This window comes from Chlorocebus sabaeus, chromosome 17 (assembly GCF_047675955.1).
Source record: "Chlorocebus sabaeus isolate Y175 chromosome 17, mChlSab1.0.hap1, whole genome shotgun sequence".
In the NCBI taxonomy this organism is placed as follows: Eukaryota; Metazoa; Chordata; class Mammalia; order Primates; family Cercopithecidae; genus Chlorocebus; species Chlorocebus sabaeus.
The window spans coordinates 27694446-27721818 of NC_132920.1; the positions used below are offsets into that span (position 1 = coordinate 27694446).

The 27373-nt window shown below is 36.1% G+C and overlaps 1 protein-coding gene and 1 pseudogene across 1 annotated transcript; one reads left to right on the forward strand and one right to left on the reverse strand.

The window, feature by feature from the left end:
- Window positions 1–1737: 1737 nt before the first annotated feature.
- On the forward strand, window positions 1738–3683 carry LOC103221925 (olfactory receptor 2B6-like). Its single transcript, XM_038005791.2, is given in 2 exon segments — window positions 1738–2178; window positions 2180–3683. Coding segments are annotated over 2 exon segments (945 nt in total). The 5' UTR covers window positions 1738–1809; the 3' UTR covers window positions 2756–3683.
- Window positions 3684–21672: 17989 nt separating this feature from the next.
- LOC119626806 (putative olfactory receptor 2B8) lies at window positions 21673–22618 on the reverse strand (annotated as a pseudogene).
- Window positions 22619–27373: the final 4755 nt, after the last annotated feature.

The window sequence follows — 27373 nt, forward strand, 5'->3', positions numbered from 1 at the left end:
GAAGTAACAACTTTTAACACGTCTGTATACTTCCAGGTAATTTTATACATATATGAATACTGACCAATATATTATATTCCCTTATGTAAACACAGGGACGCATGCTAAATACATGTTCAGGAACTTGTTTTTTTCCTTGAGGATTTGAGTATTTTTGTACATTTATAGCTATATCTGAATTTATATCTATACCACATTCCTAATTTTATTGACAGCTGCATAGCATTGGGACTCATTTGAGAGGCTATTAAAAGCTTTCCCTCCCATTCTACACTAAGAACTGTAGAATAAGTGAGCAAAATTAAAATACATATTGAATAATAATTTGTGATTAATAATAATAATAATTTGTGATTAATAATAATAATTCGTGATTAATAATTTGTAATAATAAAAATTTGTGATCTTATCCTTAAACTTACACTTTTACACTAACAAAATAATAATAAAACAATAGAGGGTGGCGTTAGCAAGATAGATGACTTGGAAATTTTTAACGGGTAGCTTTGACTTATATTAGTACTTAGCAAATCTAGGACTCTGAACAGCCTCTGCCATGGATGTCTCAGAGTTCCTGTATCATATGATACTTTCATTCACATTGCTGTGTGCCATTATGCCAGGCAATTTACATTAAAGATCACATTTATACTTCACATCAGATAGTTACTATTATCTCTGTTGTTAAAGTTGATGGTATTGGAGCTGTGGAGAGAAGAAGAAGATAAATTTTAACTCACAGAGTCATTTTTTATTGGCAACCCTGGGACATTTAGAGTTCTGAAAATCATACATAATTTTTCTCTGAGCATCAGAGGATGACTACAGTTCCTTTTGTCTACACTTTGTATCACTATCCCAGGAAGGCATTATTATACTCATTTTATAGATGAGAAGCTTGAAGCTCACAAAGAGTAAGAAATAATCCCAGGAGGATGTAACTAATGACTTATTTAGTAGGGACATGGACCCAGACTTATCTGCCTCCAAATTCCATGCTAATATCTTTTTATTCTGATTTGATAAAGTCCTAGAAGGCAAAAGATGTTTCCTTGAGATGTGTCTAATAGCTTGCTAAAGCCTATATGTATAGTTTTTGAGGTGGTCTAAATAATTTTAATTGTTTCACATTGTATGTTCCCACTGGTAAGTGGGAACTAAGCTATGAGGAATGACACAATGGACTTTGGGGACTTGGAAAGGGCGGGAGGGGGCTGAAGGATAAAAGACTACACACTGGGTACAGTATACACTGCTCAGGTGATGGGTGCACCAAAATCTTAGAAATAACCACTAGAGAACTTATTCATGTAACCAAACACCTCCTGTTCCCTAAAAACCTATTGAAATTAAAAAAAGTAAGAAACTAACAAATTCTTTGTTTCAGATGACAAGACAGTTTCCTTAGCATTGAGAAATCAGAGTGAAAAAAAATGTGTTAGGGATTATGACTGAATCTAAAAATAGCTATCTATGTGGAAAGTATTAGAAAGATTAACCAAACGACAAAAAATCAAAGAACAAATTTTGTGATAGTTGTTTAAATCAGGAATCTACTTTTTATATTTTAGCTTTCACTTTTGCAGTGTTGATACAGATATAAAAAGATTAAATTTTAGAAATACTTTGGTAATTATGAGCATTTTCAGCTGTATATTTTTCATGTTATAAAACAAGCAATATCAATTCTGTAAATACCTTCAAACAGGTAGTAAAATGACTATAAGTAACTGAAATAGTCAACAAATGGGTGTTAATTGACTTCCTGAATTTTTCTGTTTCAGGAAACCAAGAGTTGAAACATTAATCATGAATTGGGTAAATAAGAGCATCATACAGGAGTTTATTCTGCTGGATTTCTCAGATCGACCTTGGCTGGAGTTTCTACTCTTTGTGGTCTTCTTGATTTCTTACGTCATGACCATCTTTGGCAATCTGACCATTATTCTAGTGTCACGCCTGGACTCCAAACTCCATACCCCTATGTATTTTTTTCTTGTCAATCTGTCACTCCTGGATCTTTGCTACACCACATGTACAGTCCCACAAATGCTAGTAAATTTATGCAGCATCAGAAAAGTAATCAGTTATGGCGGCTGTGTAGCTCAGCTTTTCATATTTCTGGCCTTGGGGGCTACTGAATGTCTTCTCCTGGCTGTCAGGTCCCTTGATAGCTATTTTTGTAGCTATTTTTCAGCCTCTCCATTACTCAGTTATCATGCACTAGAGACTCTGTCTCCAGTTGGCAGCTGCATCCTGGATTACTGGTTTTGGTAACTCAGTGTGGTTGTCTACCCTGACTCTCCAGCTGCCACTCTGTGACCCTTATGTGATAGATCACTTTCTCTGTGAAGTCCCTGCACTGCTCAAGTTATCCTGTGTTGAGACAACAGCAAATGAGGCTGAACTATTCCTTGTCAGTGTGCTCTTCCATCTAATACCCCTGACACTCATCCTTATATCATACGCTTTTATTGTCCGAGCAGTGTTGAGGATACAGTCTGTTGAAGGTCGACAAAAAGCATATGGGACATGTGGTTCCCATCTAATTGTGGTGTCACTTTTTTATGGTACAGCTATCTCCGTGTACGTGCAACCACCTTCACCCAGCTCCAAGGACCGAGGAAAGATGGTTTCTCTCTTCTATGGAATCATTGCACCCATGCTGAATCCCCTTATATATACACTTAGGAACAAAGAGGTAAAGGAAGCCTTTAAAAGGTTGGTTGCAAGAGTCTTCTTAATCAAGAAATAAGAAACATGCAAATGATAAGCTTTGCTAAAGACAAAATGTTTACTTAGCTTAGCTTACTAATTTCTCTGCAAGTTGCCCTACTTTTGTCATTACTGTAGAGAACAATTGTAATCTCCCTCAAATAAAATTTCCTTGACGAAGAACTATATTTGCTTCTGTTGCCGAAATGTTTTCATTGAACAAGCCCCCAGAAGTGACCTTCCAATTCACCAAAAATTGTAATCACAACATCTTCAAGGTTTGTCAAACATCCCATCAATGCTTGTACAATTCAGTGTAACTTAGACCCTTAGAAAAGCCAGAATTTCTTTCTCCAGTATCTCACACACACACACACACACACACACAAAAGCGCACACACACTAAAGGAGGCTCACTGAAACTCTCAAACCCCACCACTTCAAATTTGGATCTGGGTTAACAATTCTAATTTTAAAATTTCCACTCCCACATCAGCATAATAAGGAAATCTATAATAATTTTTATTCTAAAATTATAACCAGATTTTCCATTTTCTTACCATATTTCTGTAGTCATGTTTTTCCTACTAAATGAAAGCATTCTTTTTATTTCCTTTGCAAATCAAACCCTAGATATTTATTAGGTCCAGCTAATTTTCTTTTACATGATTTTTTTTTTCCTAATTCTCCCAACTATCAATATTATCTACCATTCTTTTAAACCCTAAAGCACTTACAGCTTAGATTCCAAAATGGCACATTATGTAATGATTTCCAAAGATTTATTGTTTGGTACTTTTGTTTTGCATAATAGTAGTCTAATTATATTTTATTCTTGAGTGTACAAAAACTACAGCATACATTTTACCACATCACCTTTAGAAGTCATCGTAGTGCTGAGGAAATAGCATGCATTTACATTATTAGTTGATTCTTTTGGTTATTGAGTGATTCATTTACATTATAATAATTTAACAACCTTGCTACCCTTCTTTATCCATTGTTTTCTTCTACTAATGCATTATACATGTAGAAAATACAATAGCTTAAAATATATTTATCATGTTTCTTATCAAAACCTACAGTACTTTTGCCATAATAAAATGTTAACAGAGAAATAAATCTGGTTTGCCAAGTTCTGACTTCAGTTTTCTCTCCTAATGGGAATAATTATCATAAAAAGCATAAATGGAAGCAAAATACTGATGAAGTATATTTAAAGCGTAAGATAATAATTTTCGGCCGGGCGCAGTGGCTCAAGCCTGTAATCCCAGCACTTTGGGATGCCGAGACGGGCGGATCACGAGGTCAGGAGATCGAGACCATCCTGGCTAACACGGTGAAACGCCGTCTCTACTAAAAAATACAAAAAACTGGCCGGGCGAGGTGGCGGGCACCTGTAGTCTCAGCTACTCGGGAGGCTGAGGCAGGAGAATGGCGTAAACCCAGGAGGCGGAGCTTGCAGTGAGCTGAGATCCGGCCACTGCACTCCACCCTGGACAACAGAGCCAGACTCCGTCTCAAAAAAAAAAAAGATAATAATTTTCTCACTGAAAATTAATCCATTGCTAAAGGTCCAAATAAATGAGAGGTCAGATTACTGGAGACAAATGTGTATCTCAAAGCCAATGTCAGTGTAGTTTGATGAATTATGAGGACATAGAAGAGAAAACAGAATTCCAGAAATTGAAATAGTTAATTTTTAAAATGAGAGGTTAATTGATTTAACTAATTTTATAATTGCAGATTTGGTTTTAACTAGTATTTATACTTGTATGCTGGTGTATAATTTTATACTGGTAACTTCTATAACTAAGCTATTATCAGTTACCTTGAGAATATAAAAAATATATTAATGATTCGTATAGAACAAGACACATTAAATTAACTGTCTCTCCTTTTTTGCAATTCTGAGAAATTTATTTTTCTAATACAAACCACTTTTAAGGAGAATGTATTTTGGATTTTTTTATACTTATAGTAAAATATACATAAAATTTGGTAGTTTAACCATTTTTAAGTGTACAGTCAGTGGCATTAAGTGCAATCACATTGAGCGTCAATCTCCAGAATTTTTTCATCTCCTGAAACTAAAACTCTGTACCCATTAAAAAATAACTACCTATATTCCATATTTTGTCCACACCAGCCCCTGGCAACTGCTATTCTCTTTTCCGTCTGATTTTGAACAGTCTAGATACCTCATATGAATGAAATTGTAGAGTGTTTTTTCTTCATGGCTAACTTATTTCACTTAGCATAATGTCTTTAAGGTTCATCCATGTTGTAGCATGTGTCAGAATTTCCTCCCTTTTTAAGACTGAATAATATTCTATTGTATGTATATACCACATTTGGTTTATCTATTCATCAGTTGATAGGTATTTGAGTTGTTTTCACCTTTTGGCTATGTTGAATAATGCTGCCATGAATATGGGTGTATAAATATCTGTCTGAGTTCCTGCTTTCAGTTCTTTTGGGTATATACCCAGAAGTGGAATTGCTAGATCATATGGTAATCCAACTTTTAATTTTTTGACAAACTGCTATACTGTTTTCTATAATGGTGGCACCATTTTTCATTCTCACTAACTGTCCACAAGGGCTGTAATTTCTCCATATAGCTCATTTTAATAAAATTAATTTTTATAAAGTGTTTTGTGATATATATTTTATGATACAGAGAATAACCAGAAAACAGTAGAGTTCTTTTTGTTCATATCTATTTCTATATTCTCACTCAAAAATTGATTAATGGAAATTACTCAAGAAGAGAGGTTTTATTGTAATGGGACATAAATATTCAAATAAAAGAGCAATCAGGTCCAACCAGGAATAGTAAACTAAATTTAGGGAATAAAACTGCACATCATATTTTGGAGGCTGAGGCAAGAGAATTGCTGGAGCTCAAGAGTCAAGGCCAGCCTGGGCAATATAGCAAGACCCATCTCTAAAAAAATAAAAAAATAAAATTGAACATCAATGCAAAAGCTTTTACTACATGTTATATTCTATGTAATAGTAGAAATTATAAGATTGCCAGTGACTCTCATAAGGATAAAACTAAGGACATATATTCATGGTACCACATGTAAATTATCAAATTCAGTTCAACTCATAATAATCCTTATAACAGATATACCTATCCTTATGGGAGTTTTTGTAATAAATTGCATCCATGATAACCATTTCCATTGAGGTCCAGAGAAACAAAATGTGAAAAAGAAATGACAGATAAATTGAAACATTTGGGAAAATGTCATATAGAAAAGGAGTTAGACTTTATTTGTTGGTTTCTAAAATAGAACTAGTAAGAAGTATGTGGAGACAATATTGGTTGTATGGAAGGACTTGCTCACAGTCAGTAAAAAACAAAAATGGAATGATTTGGCTTCATGAATAATAAAATTTCCTGGCCAGGCACAGTGGCTCATGCCTGTTATCACAGCACTTTGGGAGACCAAGGCAGTCAGATTACTTGAGGTCAGGAGTTTGAGACTAGCCTGGACAACATGGTGAAATCCCATCTCTAAAAAAATACAAAAATTAGCCAGGCATGGTGGCGCACACCTGTAGTCCCAGCTACTCGGGAGGCTGTGGCAGGAGAATCACTTAAACCTGGGAGGCGGAGGTTGCAGTGAGCCAAAATTGTGTCATTGCATTCCAGCCTGGGCAACAAGAGCAAGACTCCATCTCAAAAAAATAAATAAATAAAAAATTTAAAAATAAAATAAAATAAAATTTCCTTAGCAACAGTTATTCAAGTATATCACTTTGTGGAAATATTTCATATGGTATTCAAATACTGGAAGGATGGTTGGATTACATGACTTACAGGATGATTTCTAACCCAGAGATTCTGTGAGTCTGTGAGTATAAATAAAGAAGGAATTTAACTTAGGAATAAAATAACTGTCTAGAGCCAAAAGTTCTGAAGTTTTGGAATGTTTAATTAAAGATTAGGATGAATAGTTATCTATAGACATTCATAGACTGAAGCTATGTAGCCTATTATCCTCTGATTAAGCAGCATAACATTAACTTGCTTTTTATTGTTTTATGACTTTTAGTAAATTTACACAGTTGTTCACCAGTTGTACTTTATGATTGTTTCCAGTTCGGGTTATTTTGAGTATGTTTATATGAAAATGCATAGACAATTTTTTATATACATAAATTCTCATTTTTCATGAGCACACATCTAGGAGTAGAAATGCTAGGTTGTAATGGCAAATCCATGTGTACATTTTTAACAAAATATGAAGCTGTTTTCTACAGTGATTATACCATTTTATATTTTTCTCCGCAACACATGAGGGTTTTAATTTCTCCCCATCCTAACTGACACATGTTTTCAGCCTTTTGGAGTATAGCCATTCTAGAGTATGTGTAGTAATGTCTCATTATGTACTTATTAGCATTTTCCAAGTGATTAAGGATGTTGAGCATATTTTCATGCACTTATTAGCCATTTATACAGCTCCTTTTATAAAACATACATTCAAATATTTTGCCCATTTGTCAAATGAAGTGTCTTATTATTATCAAGACTTTTCTATGTATTGTAGACACAGTCTTTTATCAGATACATATTTAGCAATTATTTTCTCCTAATCTGTAGCTTTTTTCTTTCTTTTTCATTTTTGACAGAGTCTCACTCTGTTGCCCAGGCTGGAATGCAATGATGCAATCTGAGTTCAAGCTTGTTTCATTTTTAACACCTTCATTGAGATATAATTTGCATACCAGAAAACTTTCTCATTTACAAGTACTGTTCAGGCCCTGCCAGGTTCAAGCTTGTTTCATTTTTAACACCTTTATTGAGATATAATTTACATACCATAAAACTTACTCATTCAAAAGTATAGTTAGCAGGTGGGGTGGCTCATGCCCGTAATCCCAGCAGTTTGAGAGGCTGAGGTGGGAGGATCACTTGAGTCCAGGAAGGTGGAAGCTGCCGTGAGCCCTGATTGCGCCACTGCACTCCAACCTGGGTGCCAGAGCAAGACCCTCTCTCAAAATAAAATAAACAAAATAAGAAGTACAGTTCAGTGGTTTTCCAGTACATTCACAGAATTCTGTAATCATCACCACAGTTGAATTTTAGAAATTATAATTATCCCCCATAGAAAACTTGTGTACCTTAGCAGTCATTTTCCATTTCACCTGCTCTTCACTTCCAACCCGAGCCATTGGCAACCATTAATCTACTTTTCATATCTATACGTTAGCCTATTCTAGACATTTCATATACATGGAGTCATATAATACACAGTCTTTCGTGACTGACTTCTTTCACTTAATGTTTTCAAGGCCCATTCATGTTATAACATGTTTCAGTACTTCATTCTGTTTTATTGCCAAATGATATTCCATTGCATAGATATACTTAATTTCATTTATCCATTCATCAGTTGATGAAAATTTCAGTTGTTTCCACTTGTTGGTCTTTATGAATAATGTCACTATGAACATTTAAGTATAAGTTTATATAGATACATGTTTTCATTTCTGTTGGGTATATATTCTATGTATGAGTGAAATTGCTGGGCCACATAGTAACACTATGTTTAATTTTTTCTTTTTTTTTTTTAGACACAGTCTCACTCTGTTACCCAGGCTGGAGTAGAGTGGCACAATCTCAGCTCGCTGCAACCTCTGCCTCCTGGGTTCAAGCGATTCTCCTGCCTCAGCCTCCCGAATAGCTGGAATTACAGGCACCCGCCACCATGCCAGGATAATTTTTGTGTTTTTAGTAGAGACAGGGTTTTGCCATGTTGGCCAGGCTGGTCTCAAACTCCTGACCTCAAGTGATCTGCCTGCCTTGACTTTCCAAAGTGCTGAGATTATAGACATAAGCCACTGCACCCAGCCACTATGTTTTCCAAAGCAGCTACTCTATTTTAATTCCCACCAACAACATAAGAGGATACTAAGTTTCCACTTTATTGAAAACACTTTGGTACTGCCATTCTTCATTATTATAGACATCCTGTTGGTTGCAAAGCAGTATCTTGTGGTTTTGCTTTTATTTCCCTAATGACTAGTGATATTGAACATCTTTTCATGTTTTTATTGGTCATTTGTATATCTTCTTTGGAGAAATGTGTATTCAAATCATTTGCCCACTTTTTAAGTTGAGTTGTCTTTTTATTACTGAATTACAGAAGTTCTTTACATATTCTGGGTACAAGTCTTTGTTGGAGATATATTTTGCAAAGATATTCTCCTGTTCTGTATTTTCAATTACTTGATGGTGTCCCTTGAAGCACAAAGTTTTTCAATTTTGATGAAGCCCAATTTATCTTTAAGTATTAAGAAACCACTGTGTAAATGAAGACCATAAAGATTTTTACCTGGGTTTTCTTCTAGGGACTTATAGTTCAGCCTCTACATACATTTAGGTCTGTGATCCATTTTGAGTTAATTTTTACATATGGTGTGAGGAAGGAGTCCAGCATCATCTTTTTAGATGTGCATATCTATTTGATGTTTGTCCCAGCATCATTTGTTGAACAGACTATTCTTTCTTCAATAAATTATCTTAGCACCCTTGTCAAAAATCCATTGACCATAAATCTGTAAGTTTATTTATGGACTCTCAATTTATTCCATTGATCCATATGTCTACCTTTATGCCTGTACCCTGCTTTCTTTATAACTGTAGTTTTGTAGTAAGTTTGGAAATTAGGAAGTGTGAGTCCTTCAACTTTGTTCTTCATTATTAACATTGCTTTGACTATTTTGTGTCTCTTGCATTTCTATACTAGTTTTAAGATCAGCTTGTCAATTTCTGCAAAACAAAACAAAAAACAAAAAACAAGAAAGCCAGCTGTGATTTTGTTACAGATTGCATTGGATCTACAGATCAATTTGGGGGGTTTTGTCATCTTAATAATATTGTTTTCCAACCCATGAACATGGGATGACTTTCCATTTATTTAAATCTTTCATTTTTTTCTACAATGTTTTATAGTTTTCAGTGAACATTACTTTTACTTTTTTTAACAGAGCTCCAAAAGAGGTCAAACCTCTCTATTGACTGAAAGGCTGCCAGAGTTTGAATACGATGCCACTGAGCTTGGGATCCCCAAGTTAAAATATCACAGACTCCAACTAGCTTACTAAGATTCAGCAGTTTCTCTTGGATAGACCATTTAACTTTGTTTGTTCTGTGCCTTAGCTTTATTTCCAGAGTTGCAGAAAAGACAAGTCACAGATCGGGAGAAAATATTTGCAAAACATACATATCATGACCCATGAGGCCCCTCCTCTGCCACTGCCACTGCCACTGAGATGCTCTATCTCACTTCCTACCTATTACTTTCCCTTGTGAGCAACACCTCCCTTAGTGCCAAGGACATCAAGGAGATCCTGGACAGAGTAGGCATGGAGGCAACTGATGACTGGCTAAACAAGGTTATCAGTGAGCTGAATGGAAAAAAATATTTAAGATATCATTGCCCAAGGTATTGGTGAGCCAAAGCTCAACAATAAGAAAACACATAAACCAATTAAAAAATGGGCAAAATATCTGAACAGACACCTCAACAAAGAAGAAATACAAATGGCAAATAAGCATGTAAAAAGATAGTCAATGTCATTTTTTGTTAGGAAATTGCAAATCAAAAAACAGGGAGATACCACTACATTCTCGTTAGAATGAACTAAAATCTAAAAATCGACAATACCAATTGCTAGCAAAGATGCAGAGTGGCAGAAAGTCTCATTCATTTCTTCTGAGACACAGAATAGTACACCAATTTCCTGATCACTGTAATCCATTCCATGACCCACATAGATATTTTTCTCCCCACATGTTAAGAAAGCAGATCTCCCATGGTATTCATGGACTTCTCTTTCTGAGTGGAAATTCACAAGGGTATCTTCTAGTTATCTATTCCAATCTCCCCCACCCTCGTCTAGCATCTTGAAGGGTCTTGGTTGCTAACCTGGGATTGTGACCCAAACCTTCATTTCTAAAGGTCTGAACCCTTGGTAATCATGCTGTCTTCAGTCTGAAGTTGCTGCACCTGTCTATTCATAGTTATGATGGAACACAGGAGGTAGCCAAATGGATCTTCTGTACTCCACATGAATTCTTCTGTGGCCCCTTGTCTAAAATGAGCCCTGCTTCCTCCTGCTGATCAGGGTCAATTTCCCCTGACAGTATGGTAAGGTAGTTATCTATTGCTGCATAACAAATCACTCCAAAACTTACCAGCTTAAAACAACAAACATTTATTACTTCACAGTTTCTTTTAGGTTAGGAATTGAGGCACAGCTTAGTGGGGTCCTCTGGCTCAGGGTTGGTCTCACACAAGGATACAAAGTGTTGGCTGGAGCTACAGGCATCTTAGGTCTTAATGGGGTTTCCAATCTCACCCACTGATAGTTGGCTGGTCTTAGAAGACCTACTTGCAGGGTTACGCATTTAGGCCTATTCATATGGCTGCTCCATGACATGGAAGCTATCTTTCTCCACCATGAGTAATCCATCAGAAAGAGTGAGAGTGAGTGCACCTAACATGAAAGCCAGTCTTTTTAGAACCTAACATCTTGGAAGTGACATCACAACACTTCTGCTTTATTCTAATTGTTAGAAATGAGTCAATAATGTCACAGGATCCTTCAGGTGTCACTTCACCAGCCAGAAACCTCTGTGGCCGTCTGCGCCTCTGCTTGAGTTTAGCTCGTGCCCACTGGGCTCATTTTGCCCACTTGGCTCAGCAGGCTGCACTCTGTTTGCACTACCGGCCCAGATCCCATGCCTGCCGAGGGTGAGCCAGGCACAGAGTAGTGAGGGTTGTGTGAGTGAGTGTGGGGTCTGGCCACTGAACATAACCAGACGCACTGACTGCTCTGGCGGAATAGGCAGCTCCTGGTGCCGACTCCACGCAAGGCTGTGGCGGGACCAGGTGTACCGCAAGCAGCTTCCACTGCAGGCACTGGCGCCTGGATGAGGGGAATGTGGTGGTGCCTGAAAACTTGACGATGCCACAAGAACCCCAAGGGTTGGGCGGGGCACATGCTACATCTCTCTTGTTCACACCACCTGCAGCTTGGTGAATGGGGAGAGGGTCGGTTTCAGCCCGTTTGTGTTACAACTGGTTCAGTCCCACCATCCCACTCCAACCTACTCCTGGGCTGGCCCAACCACACCCTGCCTCCCATTGCATGAGGCAGCCACCTACACCAGTGAAGGTGGGTAGGGCTATAGTGTTACAGCTCTGGTAGGGGAAATCCCGAGATCTGGGCCCTCAGAAGAGTCACCAGTCACCAGGTTTCACTCCCACAGTTTGACAAACAGGAGTGTGTCACTGCCCACAGCTCAGTGAGCCAGCCTGGAAAGTGTTACAGCCCTTTTCACGCCTGCCATTCCATGGGTCTCGAGTTCTTGACCTGTGTCCAGGAAGAATGAGGTCACATGGACAACTGGAGGGTGTTCAAGGTGAAGAAGAGCTTTATTAAGCAACAGAACAGTTCTCAGCAGAGAGGAGACCCGAAGTGGGTAACTCCTATTCGCAGGCAGGATTGGACTGAATCTGGGGTTTTTATGGGCTCAGAATAACCCCAGGAAGGTTATTATGAGCCCATCCTCGAAAAGGAGGAAGTACATGCTGATTGGTCCGTGGGCGGGAGAATTGGTCCATGGAGAAAGTATATGTTGATTGGTCAATGGGTAGGCAGGGAAAAACCATCTTCTGATTAGCCAAAAGGCATCAAGGAAGTTCTCACTCTATGTCTTGGACTCCATTTGGAACTGGCAGCCCAGTCCTGAGGCTTCAGGCCATCCTTGGCTTGAAGGTCGGGTCTCACTGCAGACCCGACCCTTCCCACCTAGTAACCTATTTGCCTCCTGCCATCATCAATAAGACTAACTCATACTTAATAGAAGGGATTACACATAGGGGAATATAGCAGTAAACACAATACTTAATGGAAATGAAAATATCAAAGAGTGGAAAAATAATAAGCACTTAACAAACATAATAGAATAAATAATCCAATGTTTATCTTTTTCACTGTCTTGGATAAGATAGTAATTGTGACACAATATTGTAACTTCCTCATTCTTACCTTTCTCTGGATTGTGAGATCCTTGAGGGCACATATGTAACATTTATTTACATCCCAAGTGTCTTTCACAGTGCCTGAAAATGTCTAATAATAGAAACATATTACATATCCCAGAGTCATTCTGCATTATAAGATTTTACGGGAATTATTCCTGAAGGATACACATAGAACAAAAAAGTCACTGATAGAGAACAGCTTTCCTAGGTACTCTCACTAAATCTTTACTCACCAAAATGCCATCCAGAAGTGAGGGGATGATTATTTGAGTTCTATTGGGAAAGTTTCCAATTTGATGGTGTGAATAATAGTACTGGGTAAATCCCCAGGGCTGCTGAATAGCTCTAAGATGCAACTGTAAAGAAAAGGGAAGACAACAGTGACAGGAGCTGACTCACTTTAGCTCTCCACTGTAATCAGTCCTTAATTGACTGTTTCTCTTCTAAGGCAGACAACCCCAGAGAGTATTCCATTTTATGAATTATAACAAAACTCATTTGAAACTTTTTAATAGTTGCATGCAGCATAAGCAGAACATGTTAATCGATTCTACTCTCCCCAGAGCTGGATCCCTGTGGATATGGAGAAAATAAGATCATTGCTGTTGGCAGCTTAATTCTAATAACTATTATAATGAGATCTCTAAGGTCTTGTTCTTCCTTCCAACTTTTATAAAGAACTGCAGAAGTTGAAAATCACTTTCCCACTTGCTCTAATTTTAAATGTCGATGTCATTACTCAGAATCCCTTAAGATTTTTCAGTTATACAGAGAGAATCACATGAGTAAATGTAGCCATCTTTCAATTTTACCAGGAAAAAATGGCCTAAGAAAAACTACTTTTATCAATAAATCCAAACATTTCTCATTCTTTAGTCTCTCCAATCTATAATTCCCTTTTTTTTTCTCATCTCCTTCAGAACTTAACTATCAGGGACAATAAGTCAATTGTTAAATGAGTTAGTGAGTTGAGTATCTTTCCTTTTTACTTAGAAGACAGAGAAAACATGAAAAAACAAACGACATTAAACTGAAGCTTAATTTTAAAAATTTACTTCCAACATTTATTTAACACTTATAAATGTTAAACATATAGTCATAATTATATATTACATTTTCATATGGTTATATGTTAACTTTTTTATTTTTACAAGACTGAATAGGGAAAATTAAAAATTCACTTATTTGAAACTCCTGTTATCTTTGCATATTTATGTAAATCATAGCATTTTAGAAATTGAAGAGGAAGAAATTCGTGCAAACCCATTCTACAAGGCCATTGTTATTCTTATACCAAAACCAGACAAAATGCAACAAAACCAGAAAACTCCAGGCCAATATCCCTAATGAACATAGATACAAAAACTCTTAACAATATAGCAAACCAAATTCAATAGCACATTACAAAGTTCATTCACTATGATCAAGTGAAATTTGTCCTATGGTTGCAAGGATGGTTCAACATACACAAATCAATAAACATGATATATCATGTTAGCAGAATCAAGGACATAAACTACATGACAAATAAAAGGCATTTGATAAAATTCAATAGGCTTTATGATAAAAACTCTCAAACCATATGTACAAGGAATATACCTCAAAACAATAAAATCCATATATGACAAGCTGACAGCTAACATCATACTGAATATGGAAAAGTTGAAAGATTTTCCAATCTCTAAGATTTGGAAAAATATAAGGATGCCCATTTTCAGAACATTTATTCAACATAGTACTGAAGTGCTAATCAGAGCAAGTAGGCTGGACAAAGAAATAGAAGACATACATACTGGAAAGGAGAAAGCCAGATTGTCCCTGTTCACAGATGACATGATCTTATACATAGAAAATCCTAAAGACACCACCAAAAAAACTGTCAGAACCAATAAACTAATTCAGTAAAGTTGCAATATACAAAATCAGTGTCCAAAAATCAGTAGTGTAATAGCAAACTATCTGAAAAAAATTCAAGAAAGCAATCCCATTTATAATCACTACAAAAAAAGATACCCAGGAATAAATTTAACCAAGGAGGTGAAAGACTGCTACAATAAAAACTATAAAACATTGTTGAAGTATATTAAAAAGTGCACAAATAAATGGAAAGATATCCATGTTCATGGATTGAAAGAATTAACATTGTTTAAATGTCTATGATACCCAAAGCAAGCTATAGATTCAATGCAATCAAAATACTAATGATATGCTTCACATAGAACAAATAATTCCTAAATTCATGTGAAGCCACACACACACACACACACACACACACACAAATAGCCAAAGCCACTTTGAATTGTGCTTTTGAGGTCTTTGGACAAGAAGAGTAAACCTGGTGGCACCATACTACTTGACTTCAAAATATACTACAAAGCTATAGTAACCAAAACAGCATGGTACTGGCATAAAAATTCATATAGACCAATGGAACAAAATAGAGAACCCAGAAACAAATCTACACAATTGCAGCCAATTGGTTTTCTGCAAATGTGCCAAAAACACACACTGGGGAAAGGCCAGTCTCTTTAATAAATGGTACTGGGAAAACTGATATCCACATGCAGAAATGTTTTTAAATGATGCTTTTAAAATTCCTTTTTATTTACCACATTCTCCTTCCCTTTGTCTCTATTCATCCCTATTGCCATGCACCTCTCCTCTGTAAGCTAATTGTGATAACATTGTTTTTTTAACATTTGCAAAAGGCTAACTGAAGATAAAATATATTCAAAATTGCCATTTTAGTAATGGACAGAATATCCTTCCTGACTTTGGCAATCTTGGTTGCAAAATTCTGTTGCTTACAAAATGTGAATTGTAGAGATCCAAGTTGACAGTATTTCATGGGAATAAAGAACTGTGATATTTAGTAGATACAGTTATAATCTAAGTTAAAAGATAACATTAACACTGTAAAGTAGATGCATACTTATGCCACAGTAATTAGATTAATATAGTCCAACTTATGGTGGGCAGTAATTTCCCTGTATCTTGCATTTTTCAAAAATGCAAGTAGTGAGCTCAGCCATGGTTGTCACATTTTCAGGTCACTGTCAACATTGACGGCATGTAGAAGACAGCAGGTAGGGTGATAATACACCTGATAACCTTGTTTATAAGAAGAGTTGAAGGAAAGTGAATGTCTTAGACTACAGAAAATTTAATCAAGATGTAGTAAATGCCTATAATATGTTAATGGATATTGGCCAGGTGCAGTGGCTCACGCCTGGCCGACATCCATTCGGTTCAGCACTTTGGGAGGCCAAGGCAAGAGGATCACTTGAGGCCAGGAGTTTGACACCAGCCTGGACAAGATAGTGAGACCTTATCGCTACACAAACACGAACAAAATTAGCCAGACCTGGTGGTGTGTGCCTGTCGTCCCAGCTACTCAGGAAGCTGAGGTGGGAGGATTGCTTGAGCCTGAGAGGCAGAGGTTGCAGTGAGCTGAGGTCGTACCATTGCACCCCAGCCTGGGCTACAGAGCAAGACCTTGTCTCAAAAAAAAAAAAAAAAAAAAAAAAAAATTTAATGATGTAATATGACGAGGTATTAGATTGATGTGTATTCAATAAAGTTAAAATAGTTTGTTATAGGGAGAAAATATCTACTTAATTAAAAGAGGATTATAAATAAGAATTTCCCAACAGTGAAACACTTTGCCTTATGTGTTTGAACAAATGATAAATAGCTTATATAGGTAGCTGGGCTCTCATAGATATAAAATTACTGCTAAAATCCCTGCTACACTGTAGTCTGCAAACCTTTGTGCTATGTGGTCATTATGCACCCCCAGCTGTGTCTACAACAACAGTGCAGCATTGACATGCACGGAACAACAATGCATTCAATCCTCTTTGGATCGGCATAAGAAGGATATTTCTCCCCTCATTAAAATGGTTTTCTCTCATGCAATTTCTTTATGGTCTCAAGTTCATTATTCCCTATTTGTTACCCATTTCCCATTGTTAATCAAACATTAAAACGAGCAAAAATATTTTTTTAAAAAGCTTCTGTAAATATAAGTGGGAAAATACATGTTTGCAACTCATAGATGTGCTGGAAAGTTATGAAGGCCACTGGGAGTGATTATATTTACATAATACCAAATTTTACACTGAAAATAGAAATTACTTTTAATTAATGTACTGCAATGAGCAGGTGGAAAAAAATGCTTTAAATGAACTTACTTTTGTCTCTGGTGCAGAGTTGCATATACCATTTTTTAAAGCTACAGAGATTTAAGTTTGGGGACATCTAGAATTTCCATTCTTGTGATAAATGTATAAACCCCCATAATACATGTTATAGATTTGGTGATTTCCAAACAGCTTCTACTTCTCTGCTACTTCTTTTTGTATTTGTTTCAGAAAACATCAATAGTAATTTAATATCTTAGAAAGGCATGCTCATTTTTCATATTCTGTGTTTTACAGAATATTTATCTTGAAATAACATATTGGGACTATTCTTAAGACCGAGAATAAAAAAAATGTTTTGCCATTCGAGGCCGAAAATCCAACTAAAATAATCTGTAAAGGTGTAACAGGAGAAATATGAATATGGAATGAGTACTATGTATCTGTTCTAAAATAAATTATGTAGATTATTGATCTTATAAGATCTTCCTTTTATTCATGGTATACTCCCTGTAAATGTGTTCAGAATTTTTCACAACAGAACTATCTACCCCATCTCTACTGCATTGCCAAAAAAATTCTTCTGTTGGATCTCAGAAGTTTTTAGTATCTTTAGTACTTTTTTTAAAAAGGATAAACTAATTCAAACCTCTTTCTACTGGAGTATTTTATTGTATGAGGAGTTCATTTTTGTGGAAATAGTCACTAAAATGAAAATGTAAGAATATCACTCATCATTATGGGACTTATTTAAAATAATAGTTATCAGCTTGAGAAGAGAGGACGGCTCACAAACCTCCACAAAGACACAACTGTTCACATTCATTCTGTGTAAAAATAAATATCACAATTATAACTGATAAGAATATTTAAAGAATATTTACTTTTTTTGAGACAGTCTCCCTTTGTCACCCAGGCTGGAGTGCAGTGACACAATCACAGCTCACTGCAGCCTCAGCTTATTGGGGCTCAAGTGATCCTCCCACCTTAGCCTCACTAGTAGCTGGGACTACAGGTGTGCACCACTAGGCCCAGCTAATTTTCCTATTTTTTGTAGAGATGGGGACTCACCACGTTGCCCAGGCTGGTCTCAAACTTCTGGGTTCAAGCAATCTGCCTGCCTCAGCCTCCCAAAGTGTTGGGATTACTGGAGTGAGCCATCGTGCCCAGCAAATATACACTTCTTCAGTATAAAAAGTAACTTCTTTCTTCTAGTTTCTTGTTAAAAGTGCCAATAATTTCTTCTTTAGGATTATGAAGAAAAACAAAAAAATTCAGTTTTGCCTTGATAGGTAATCATTTCTAAAATCCCAGAATTGATTGGTTCTCTGAAAAACAAAAATCTACGTTGACTATAACTTGTAATGCCCTCAGCTGGTGTCTCTGCCATATATACCCCTATGTTATAAGAATAGGGGAACATTCTTCAAAAATATTATCTAAAGAGTCCCCATAAAGATTATCAAGGAAGAATACAATGAGGAAATTTAATTATTCTGTGACATCAAACATATGCTTGCCTAAGAAACCTAAAAAAAAAGTTAAATTATTTTTGAAATTTTCAGTCAGATATTTCTGTTGCACAGATGATATATTTATTTTTGTGCAAGTGAATAAAATGTTACTTGACATATTTTGGCAAAATAACTTGTAAATTTATTGCACTTACTTGCCAATGAATGTATGTTATGTCTGCAAATCATAAATATTTGTAATGTGTTACACTGGTAGGACTTTGAGTCTCACATAAAAAGTTACCTCTGGCCCTAATTCTTTTTAGACTGACCAAATGAATTGCATTAAGGGAGTGATTACCTATTTATTTGGATACATTGGGGCATATTGAAACAGATACTCTTCAAAACTAAGAAGAAATACTATCAAGATTTTATCTTTATAAAATTGACTTAGAGGTATAATCAGATTTAGAGGTACAATCAACATGTTGTAGCCAAAACTAACTTTCAAATCACGGAAAATGATCTGTCCAGATAGTGTTAACTCTTAGTTGATTCAAACATGTGTGATCAAACTAATTCTTAAACACTCTAGCTCAATACTCCATTTGTGGGTTATAATCTTTACATAGGGTAGATGCAGGTTTTCATGGAATGATTATTATTTTTTGAGACACGATTTCACTCCTGTTGCCCAGGCTGGAGTGCAATGGCATGATCTCAGCTCACTGTAACCTCCACCTTCCAGGCTCAAGTGATCTTACCACCTCAGCCTTTTGAGTAGCTGGGACTACAGGCACACGCCACTATGCCCAACTAATTTTTGTATTTTTTGGTAGAGATGGGGTTTCACCATGTTGCCCAGGCTGCTCTCGAACTTCTGAGCTCAGACAATCCACCAGCGTCAGCCTCTCAAAGTGCTGGGATTACAGGCATGAACCACCATGCCTGGCCTACTGGTTTTCATGAAATTATAAAATGACCCAGAAATTTAAAAAAAAAACCTTTTCTCCTGTGGATAAACTTTTGTCATTAATTTTTTACCGTGGATATAATTATTGTTTACATTTAGATTTAGCCCTAGGTTTTAGAAAACATCCTCCTTTTTCCTTTCTGGTCTTCAACGATATGTATTTTCTTTCAAAAAAGAGTGGAAGAAGAAAGAGCAGAGATATTTTAGTTACTGAATATCAGAGTTGGATCCCAGCTCTGCCATATTTAAATTTACATCTTTGCCCAAGCTACCTAATTTCTCTCATTCCTGAGTTATTTAGCTGCAAAATCTGATCATATAAATTTTATGGGGCTATTTTTATATTAATTCATACTATATTACCATCAATGTAAAAGTTTTCTTTAACTATAAAAAGACAAGACAATCTGTGTAGGTGTCTGAAAGCAAATGTGGTTGAGAACCGGTAGCTATTAAGGCAGGCTCACCTGAGGTGGGAATTGGGAATGGCAGGAGGGATGACTGCAGACCTGCTGCTCAGCCTCACCTATCAGAATGTATCATTAGACTAAGGAAACAACCAACTTCCTCCAACTGAACAGGAATAACTCCCAGATTTTTACTCTTCCTCCTTAAATCATTGCAACTCTAAACAAACGGTTAAATTGCCCTAAATGGTTCCAGAAATATTCACTAGCGTTATTAAGTTGCTTCAACTTTAAGTCTATACTTAACTCTATAAACTTTATTACTATTATTAGGAATGACAACTTAATTTTCCTGTTTTAAATCTCAACATAATACATCTGTGAGCCTAGCAATGATAAATTCTGGGTGATAGTAAACATTCTGACATGATCATATTACAATACCATAATTTCAGGAAAACTGGTTCTCTGTTAGTAGAAGGAATACAATCAAACAAAATTAGTCATTAATAACACTTGAGCCATAAAAACTTCTTGAATTATTTGGGGAATAATAAGTGTTTCCTTTGTTTGAAGAACTGTGTATTTTGGGCTTCTGAAAACTCATACGACACTATCTTTATTAGTATGATATCAGCTCTTTGAGAGGGATGGAAACAGCAGATCTGTGAGTCCTGTGAGAGAGACACAATAGGCCCTGCCTTAATTTTCCCTCAGGTTCAACAGAGAATACAGTAACCAACATTAAAGGTGATGCCACTAATAATCCACTCTACATGCAGCACCACTGGAGATGAGCCTTGGGGCCAGAGGCACTTCTTTGTTTGGCTCAGAGAGGTGACTTCCAGGAATTTGGGTCCTGGGTGACATCTTCAAGCAAATAACACAGATATGACATGACCATTTGGTTACCTCCTGGGTTCTGGAGTCTTAGTAAGACTCCCTGCTACTCAGTTCCCTCAATTAGTCATTGTGACAACTGCAGAAATACCTTTCTTATTGAAGATAGCATAACACCAGTACCTTTGTTGCCTCCCCTGGGTTACCTTCATCATAGTTCCTTGTGTTCTTGATTGTCGGGTTCTTGATTGTTCTCCTTTTCTGACTAAATAATTCAATTATATCTCCTCCCAAAAGAGTATTAAATATCTTCAAGAGTATGGTGTGTGTGTGTGTGTGTGTGTGTGTGTGTGTGTGTATACACACATATATATACACACATATATATGTATACACACATATATACACACATATATATGTGTGTGTGTGTGTGTATATATATAGCAGTAGTTTATGGTTCCAGACAGTCCCTTTTTCCCAGCAGCAGAGGGAGTTCGGAGGATTAGAGAATGATCCACCGACTGCTGGTTTTTCCTTCTTAAACTGAAGAGTGATCCTACTGCTCTAGTAACTGAATCTGAATTGATAAGGGTAGATAATTATAGGCCATACTTCAAGTCCTACATGCACACATTGCCATATTATTTAATTTAATTAAATAATTAATTTAATTTAATTAAATAATTAATTTAATTTAATTATTTAATTTACAGACTACAGTCTGTATATTGTAATATAAACAATAAAATTTAAGCCAGATGTGGTAATGCTTGCCTGTAGTCCCAGCTACTCTGGAGGCTGAGGTGGGAGGATCCTTTTTAAACCCTGGAGTTTGAGGCTGCAGTGAGCAATAATCATGCCACTGGAATATGAAATCAACATCTCTGGAGGGTGAAATAAATTCATGAACTTAGATTTTAGTTACTTGTTTTCCTTAGAGATTTAGGTAAAGAAATTTCCTTGAGAGTTGCAGGGGAAATTTTGGATGACACACAGAGAATGCATACATCCTAAGAGCTCTGGCATTCAAAGTTCCTCCACTGCAATGTCTTTCTTTCCCAGTCATCTGGAGTTGTAGTCCTTCCAGAGCACCTTCTTAAGTGCTCCCTTCACATCCTTGTTCCTCAGTGTATATACTAGGGGTTGATCATGGGTGTAACGATGGTGTAGAAGAGAGAGATGAACTTGTCCTGATCCTGAGAGTGGTTGTTGCTGGGCTGGAGGTAAGCATAGATAGCTGTGCCATAGAACAGGGAAACCGCCGTGAGGTGGGAGCCACATGTCCCAAACACTTTTCTCTGCCCTGTTGCAGACTTTATCCTCAAGACTGCCCTGACAATCTGACTATAGGAGAATATGATTAATGCAACAGGTACAAGAAGAATGATGACACTGACAAAGAAGAGTTCAGATTCATTCATAGCAATGTCAACACAGGCAAGCTTGAGCAACGAAGGGACCTCACAAAGAAAGTGGTCTAATTTATTTCTTCCACAAAGTGGTAAAAGGAAGATGAGCACTGTCTGCAATAGGGAGTTGGCAAAAACCAATCATCCATGAAGTAGAAGCCATCAGCGCACACAGACGAGGGTGCATGATTACTGTGTAGTGGAGGGGCCTGCAAACAGCTGCATAGCAGTCAAATGCCATCACGCCTAAGAGAATGCATTCTGTAGATCCCAAGTCTAGAAAGATGTACAGCTGAACTACACAACCACCATAGGAGATTGACTTGTCTGCTCCCCTGAGATTAACCAGGAGCTGTGAAACAATGCTGGTAGTGTAACACAGGTCCAAAAAGCTTAGGTTGGAGAGGAAAAAAATACATAGGAGTGTGAAGATGTGGGTCCAGGTGAGACAATACAATGATGGTTGTGTTCCCCAGCAAAGTGAAGATATAGAAGATCAAAAGAACCACAAAGAGGACTAGCTCCAGCTGAGGCCTGTCAGAGAAACCTAGTAGGATAAATCTAGTGAAAGAACTTCCATTTTTCTGATCCATTCTTTGTTAGCACATGTTTTCTGTCAAAACCAAGCATTTAGCAAATTTTGAAAGGTATCTTGTAAAACAAAAGAAAAGATGAACTCTATCATCTGTACAAGACATGGCCACGGGATTTTATATGCCACTACTTTAATAAGTGAGGTACTCATTGAGACTAACATGTACCAATTTTGTTTACATTATTACAAAAAGCAACATAATTGCTATTTAACACAGCAAAATTAAATAAGGGACCTTGTGTGTGTATCAGTCATAGGCATAAAATGTCTGTTTCAGATTGAATTTAATACAATTTAAAGTATTACAAGAATATATGTGCATTTTAGAGAAAATGGAGATGAGGGAAAAATGGAGAGATCAGAAAGAATGAGAGGCAGAGACAGAGGCGAGAGGTTATATATATATAGTTACATATAACAGTTATGTTATATATAGTTATGTTATATATAACTATGTTATGTTATATATATGTTATATATAACATAATATAGTGAAGATATAGAAGATCAAAAGAACCATAAAGAGGACTACCTCCAGCTGAGGCCTGTCAGAGAAACCCAGTAGGATAAATAATATATATATTATTTATTATATAATAATATATATCTTATATATGACTAATATATGTTATATATATTATATAGTTATATATAACATATATTAATATATTAGTTATACATAAGTATATATGCAAAATAATTATAGTTATATATAATTACATTATCTATAGTTATATAGAATAACTCTACACAACTGAAATTATATATGCTTCCCATGCTATAGAATATAATAAAAATATTCTCTAGAATGAATTCGCATATAGACATAGGACCTAGAATGTGCTTATACAAAGGATCAAATTGAATTCAAAATATCACCAGTAGAGCTACATACACACATTGTGGTAGAATTGCCTCACTACCTAATATATTCATAAACGCCTTCCTGATTGTTCTGTATTATAGCAAAACAATGAAATGCTCAATCAGACAGAGTCTGAAATTCATTGAATTTGCTATTCAATTACAGTGCTTATCTCTTGCCCCCAACATGCCAAAATTATCATACCAATTTAACAAGAATTCCAAAAATGTATTGGCTATGCACAGTCACCGGAAATTACTACTGTAATATCCAGTGGGCAGCACTTTCCTTTTACCTCTATGGATTTCATTTTCACATATTACCAACAACCAGAATGAAAGGAATTCCTGAAAGAGGTAGAATCATTCACTATCAACATTCTAATCAGGATGAACATCTTAAAAAGTTACCCAATTAAATACACAAATACCTAGAGTTAAGGACAGATGAATTGTCAAAACAATGGCAGGTCAAAGACATAAAACTAAAAGTAAGAAAATGAAGTAACTTCAGCAAAGTCTCAGGATATAAAATCAATGTGCAAAAATCACAAGCATTCCTACACACCAAGAACAGACAAACAGAGAGCCAAATCCTGAGTGGACTCCCATTCACAATTGCTTCAAAGAGAATAAAATACCTAGGAATCCAACTTACAAGGGATGTGAAGGACCTCTTTAAGGAGAACTACAAACCACTGCTCAACGAAATAAAAGAGGACGCAAACAAATGGAAGAACATTCCATGCTCATGGATAGGAAGAATCAATATCGTGAAAATGGCCATACTGCCCAAGGTAATTTATAGATGCAATGCCGTTCCCATCAAGCTACCAATGACTTTCTTCACAGAATTGGAAAAAACTATGTTAAAGTTCATATGGAACCAAAAAAGAGCCCGCATTGCCAAGACAATCCTAAGCCAAAAGAACAAAGCTGGAGGCATCACACTACCTGACTTCAAACTATACTACAAGAATGGAAGAAAATATTTGCAATCTACCCATCTGACAAAGGGCTAATATCCAGAATCTACAAAGAACTTAAACAAATTTACAAGAAAAAATCAAACAACCCCATCAAAAAGTGGGCAAAGGATATGAACAGACACTTCTCAAAAGAAAACATTTATGCAGCCAACAGACACATGAAAAAATGCTCACCATCACTGGCCATCAGAGAGATGCAAATCAAAACCACAATGAGATACCATCTCACACCAGTTAGAATGGTGATCATTAAAAAGTCAGGAAACAATAGGTGCTGGAGAGGATATGGAGAAATAGGAACACTTTTATACTGTTGGTGGGACTATAAACTAGTTCAGCCTTTGTGGAAGACAGTGTGGTGATTCCTCAAGGATCTAGAACTACAAATACCATTTGACCCAGCCATCCCATTACTGGGTATATATCCAAAGGATTATAAATCATGCTGCTATAAAGACACATGCACACGTACGTTTACTGTGGCACTATTCACAATAGCAAAGACTTGGAACCATCCCAAAAGCCCATCAGTGATAGACTGGATTAAGAAAATGTGGCACATATACACCATGGAATACTATGCAGCCATGAAAAAGATGAGTTTATGTCCTTTGTAGGGACATAGATGAAGCTGGAAACCATCATTCTCAGGAAACTATCACAAGGACAGAAAACCAAACACCGCATATTCTCACTCATAGGTGGGAATTGAACAATGAGAACACATGGACACAGGAAGGGGAACATCACACACCGGGGCCTGTCATGGGGCTGGGGGAAGGGGGAGAGGGGAGGGATAGCATTAGGAGATATACCTAATGTAAATGATGAGTTAGTGGGTGCAGCACACCAACATGGCACATGTATACATATGTAACAAACCTGCACGTTGTGCACAGGAACCCTAGAACTTAAAGTATAATAATTAAAAAAAAGCAATAAATATTACTTATGTATTTTTATTAAATGCTTAACCTAAGCAAAAAAAAAAAAAAAAAAAAGAATAGTACGTTGGGTTTATAAGAATCTAAAAACATCTGTCTACATTAGGTTAATTTTATATTTGCATCCTTCTGTGAGCTATCTTGAAGAATTTGTTATACTATACCAAACACATTGCCAGCTTCAAGGTCAGTTGATTATCATTTCCATACAGCCCCTTAGTGTATGAGCATGTCCCACACCGACCTAAGCAGCATCAAAGATGAGGAATTCAGTTTCATTACATCAAATGATTAGAAATACAATAAATCCTTAACTCTTCTAAGACTTTCTTTACATGAAACAGATTTGTATGTAGAGCCATTAGTGTGTGAAAGAAATTGATACAAAATAGGCATAAAATAAATGTTAATAAATCTGAATAAGAGAAAAGAAAAGGTCAAATGGAAGAAGAGTTGGTGGTGGGGAGGTCACTGGGAAACAGTTCTCTATCACTGACATAAATGTCTTCCTCATTCCACAATTTATATGCAAAGAAAACAAAAAAAAAAAAATCAGGTGTCTTAAAATGTAAAAGTACACATAATAGAAATTTAATATATCATATACAGGAAGCATTAAACTGATCTCACCACACTCTCAATCCCAGAAGAACAATGTGTATGAGTACATATTTGGCAAAATCCAACAATATTTAATTTTTTTAAACTTTCACATTTGAAGTTTGAAAAATGTAAAAATTATCCAAAAGTTGAAGGTTAAACTGATATGCTACTTACAATTAATAATATTATCTGGTATTGCTGAGTGTTTTGTATGTTCTAACTCATTTACATGCATAATTTCAACTAATCTTTCTTATTACCATCTCTTTTTACATATGAGGAAATGGATTGAAGCACTCAAGTAGCTTATCCAACATTACTAGACCCCTAAATGTTTTAAAACAAATCCAGATCCCTTTGATATCAAAGTCCATGCTTTTAATCACCACACTATTTTATCTTCAATCAAAAGTATATTTATTAAAATTCAGAGGAAGCTATCACACATAACATAGAGGAGTAACATTTCACCATATTTCACAATCCCCTTAATTTCTTATTAGGTTGTGATCAGTGATAGCCACAAAAAAAAAACTATGCACAAACTTTTAATAAAAGAATTCATTATAAAAACATTAGAAGCTATATAGATGTCCAATGAAAGGCTACATTGCCCTGATTACACCTGGTGAGGAGAGTGAATAAAAGCAAACAATGCACACATACACAAATATAATCTACCCATCTAAAATGAAGTGCGGCAAGTTTTTCAAAATGTATCTAATAAAAGGTGTTCATCAAAGTGAAGAAGAGCAAAAATAAAATGCTAACTAATCCAAGGAAAAACATCAAGATAATCATCATTATAATAAAATAATAATAAATTTTAATGTTATAATATCAATACACAACAGGAAGGCATATGATAAAAGATCACAACCTGGGTGAGATGATGTCATACAAACCATTTGCTGTTTTACAGGACAATATACATTAATAAAAGAACGCTGAATGCTACTGATCTGACAAGTGTAAAAATTGGTATGATTTTGACACTTGTAAAATTATACCAGGCAAAGAAGACACTCACTAGAACAGAACAGAAAATGTGATTCTTTCTGTATGTTACAATTGTTCCCAATGCCACTCCAGAGACTATACTAGTGGGTAATAGGATACTAATGTCATATTCGATCTTCCAAATTTTAAAAAGTTTCCTCCTTACAAATAGGAAAATTATTTTCCTTATTAGCACTGGATATGGGAAAGATGTAGCTGCAAGCAGGATTCTTTCATTGATTCCCAAGTGTATTCTGCTGATTTACGTCAAAATGTTTCCTCCACGCTTTCCTACTTGGCATCCAGCCCTCCAAAAGCAGTTTGCACCATAACAAAAGGCAATCCTCCAAGAAAAGAAAT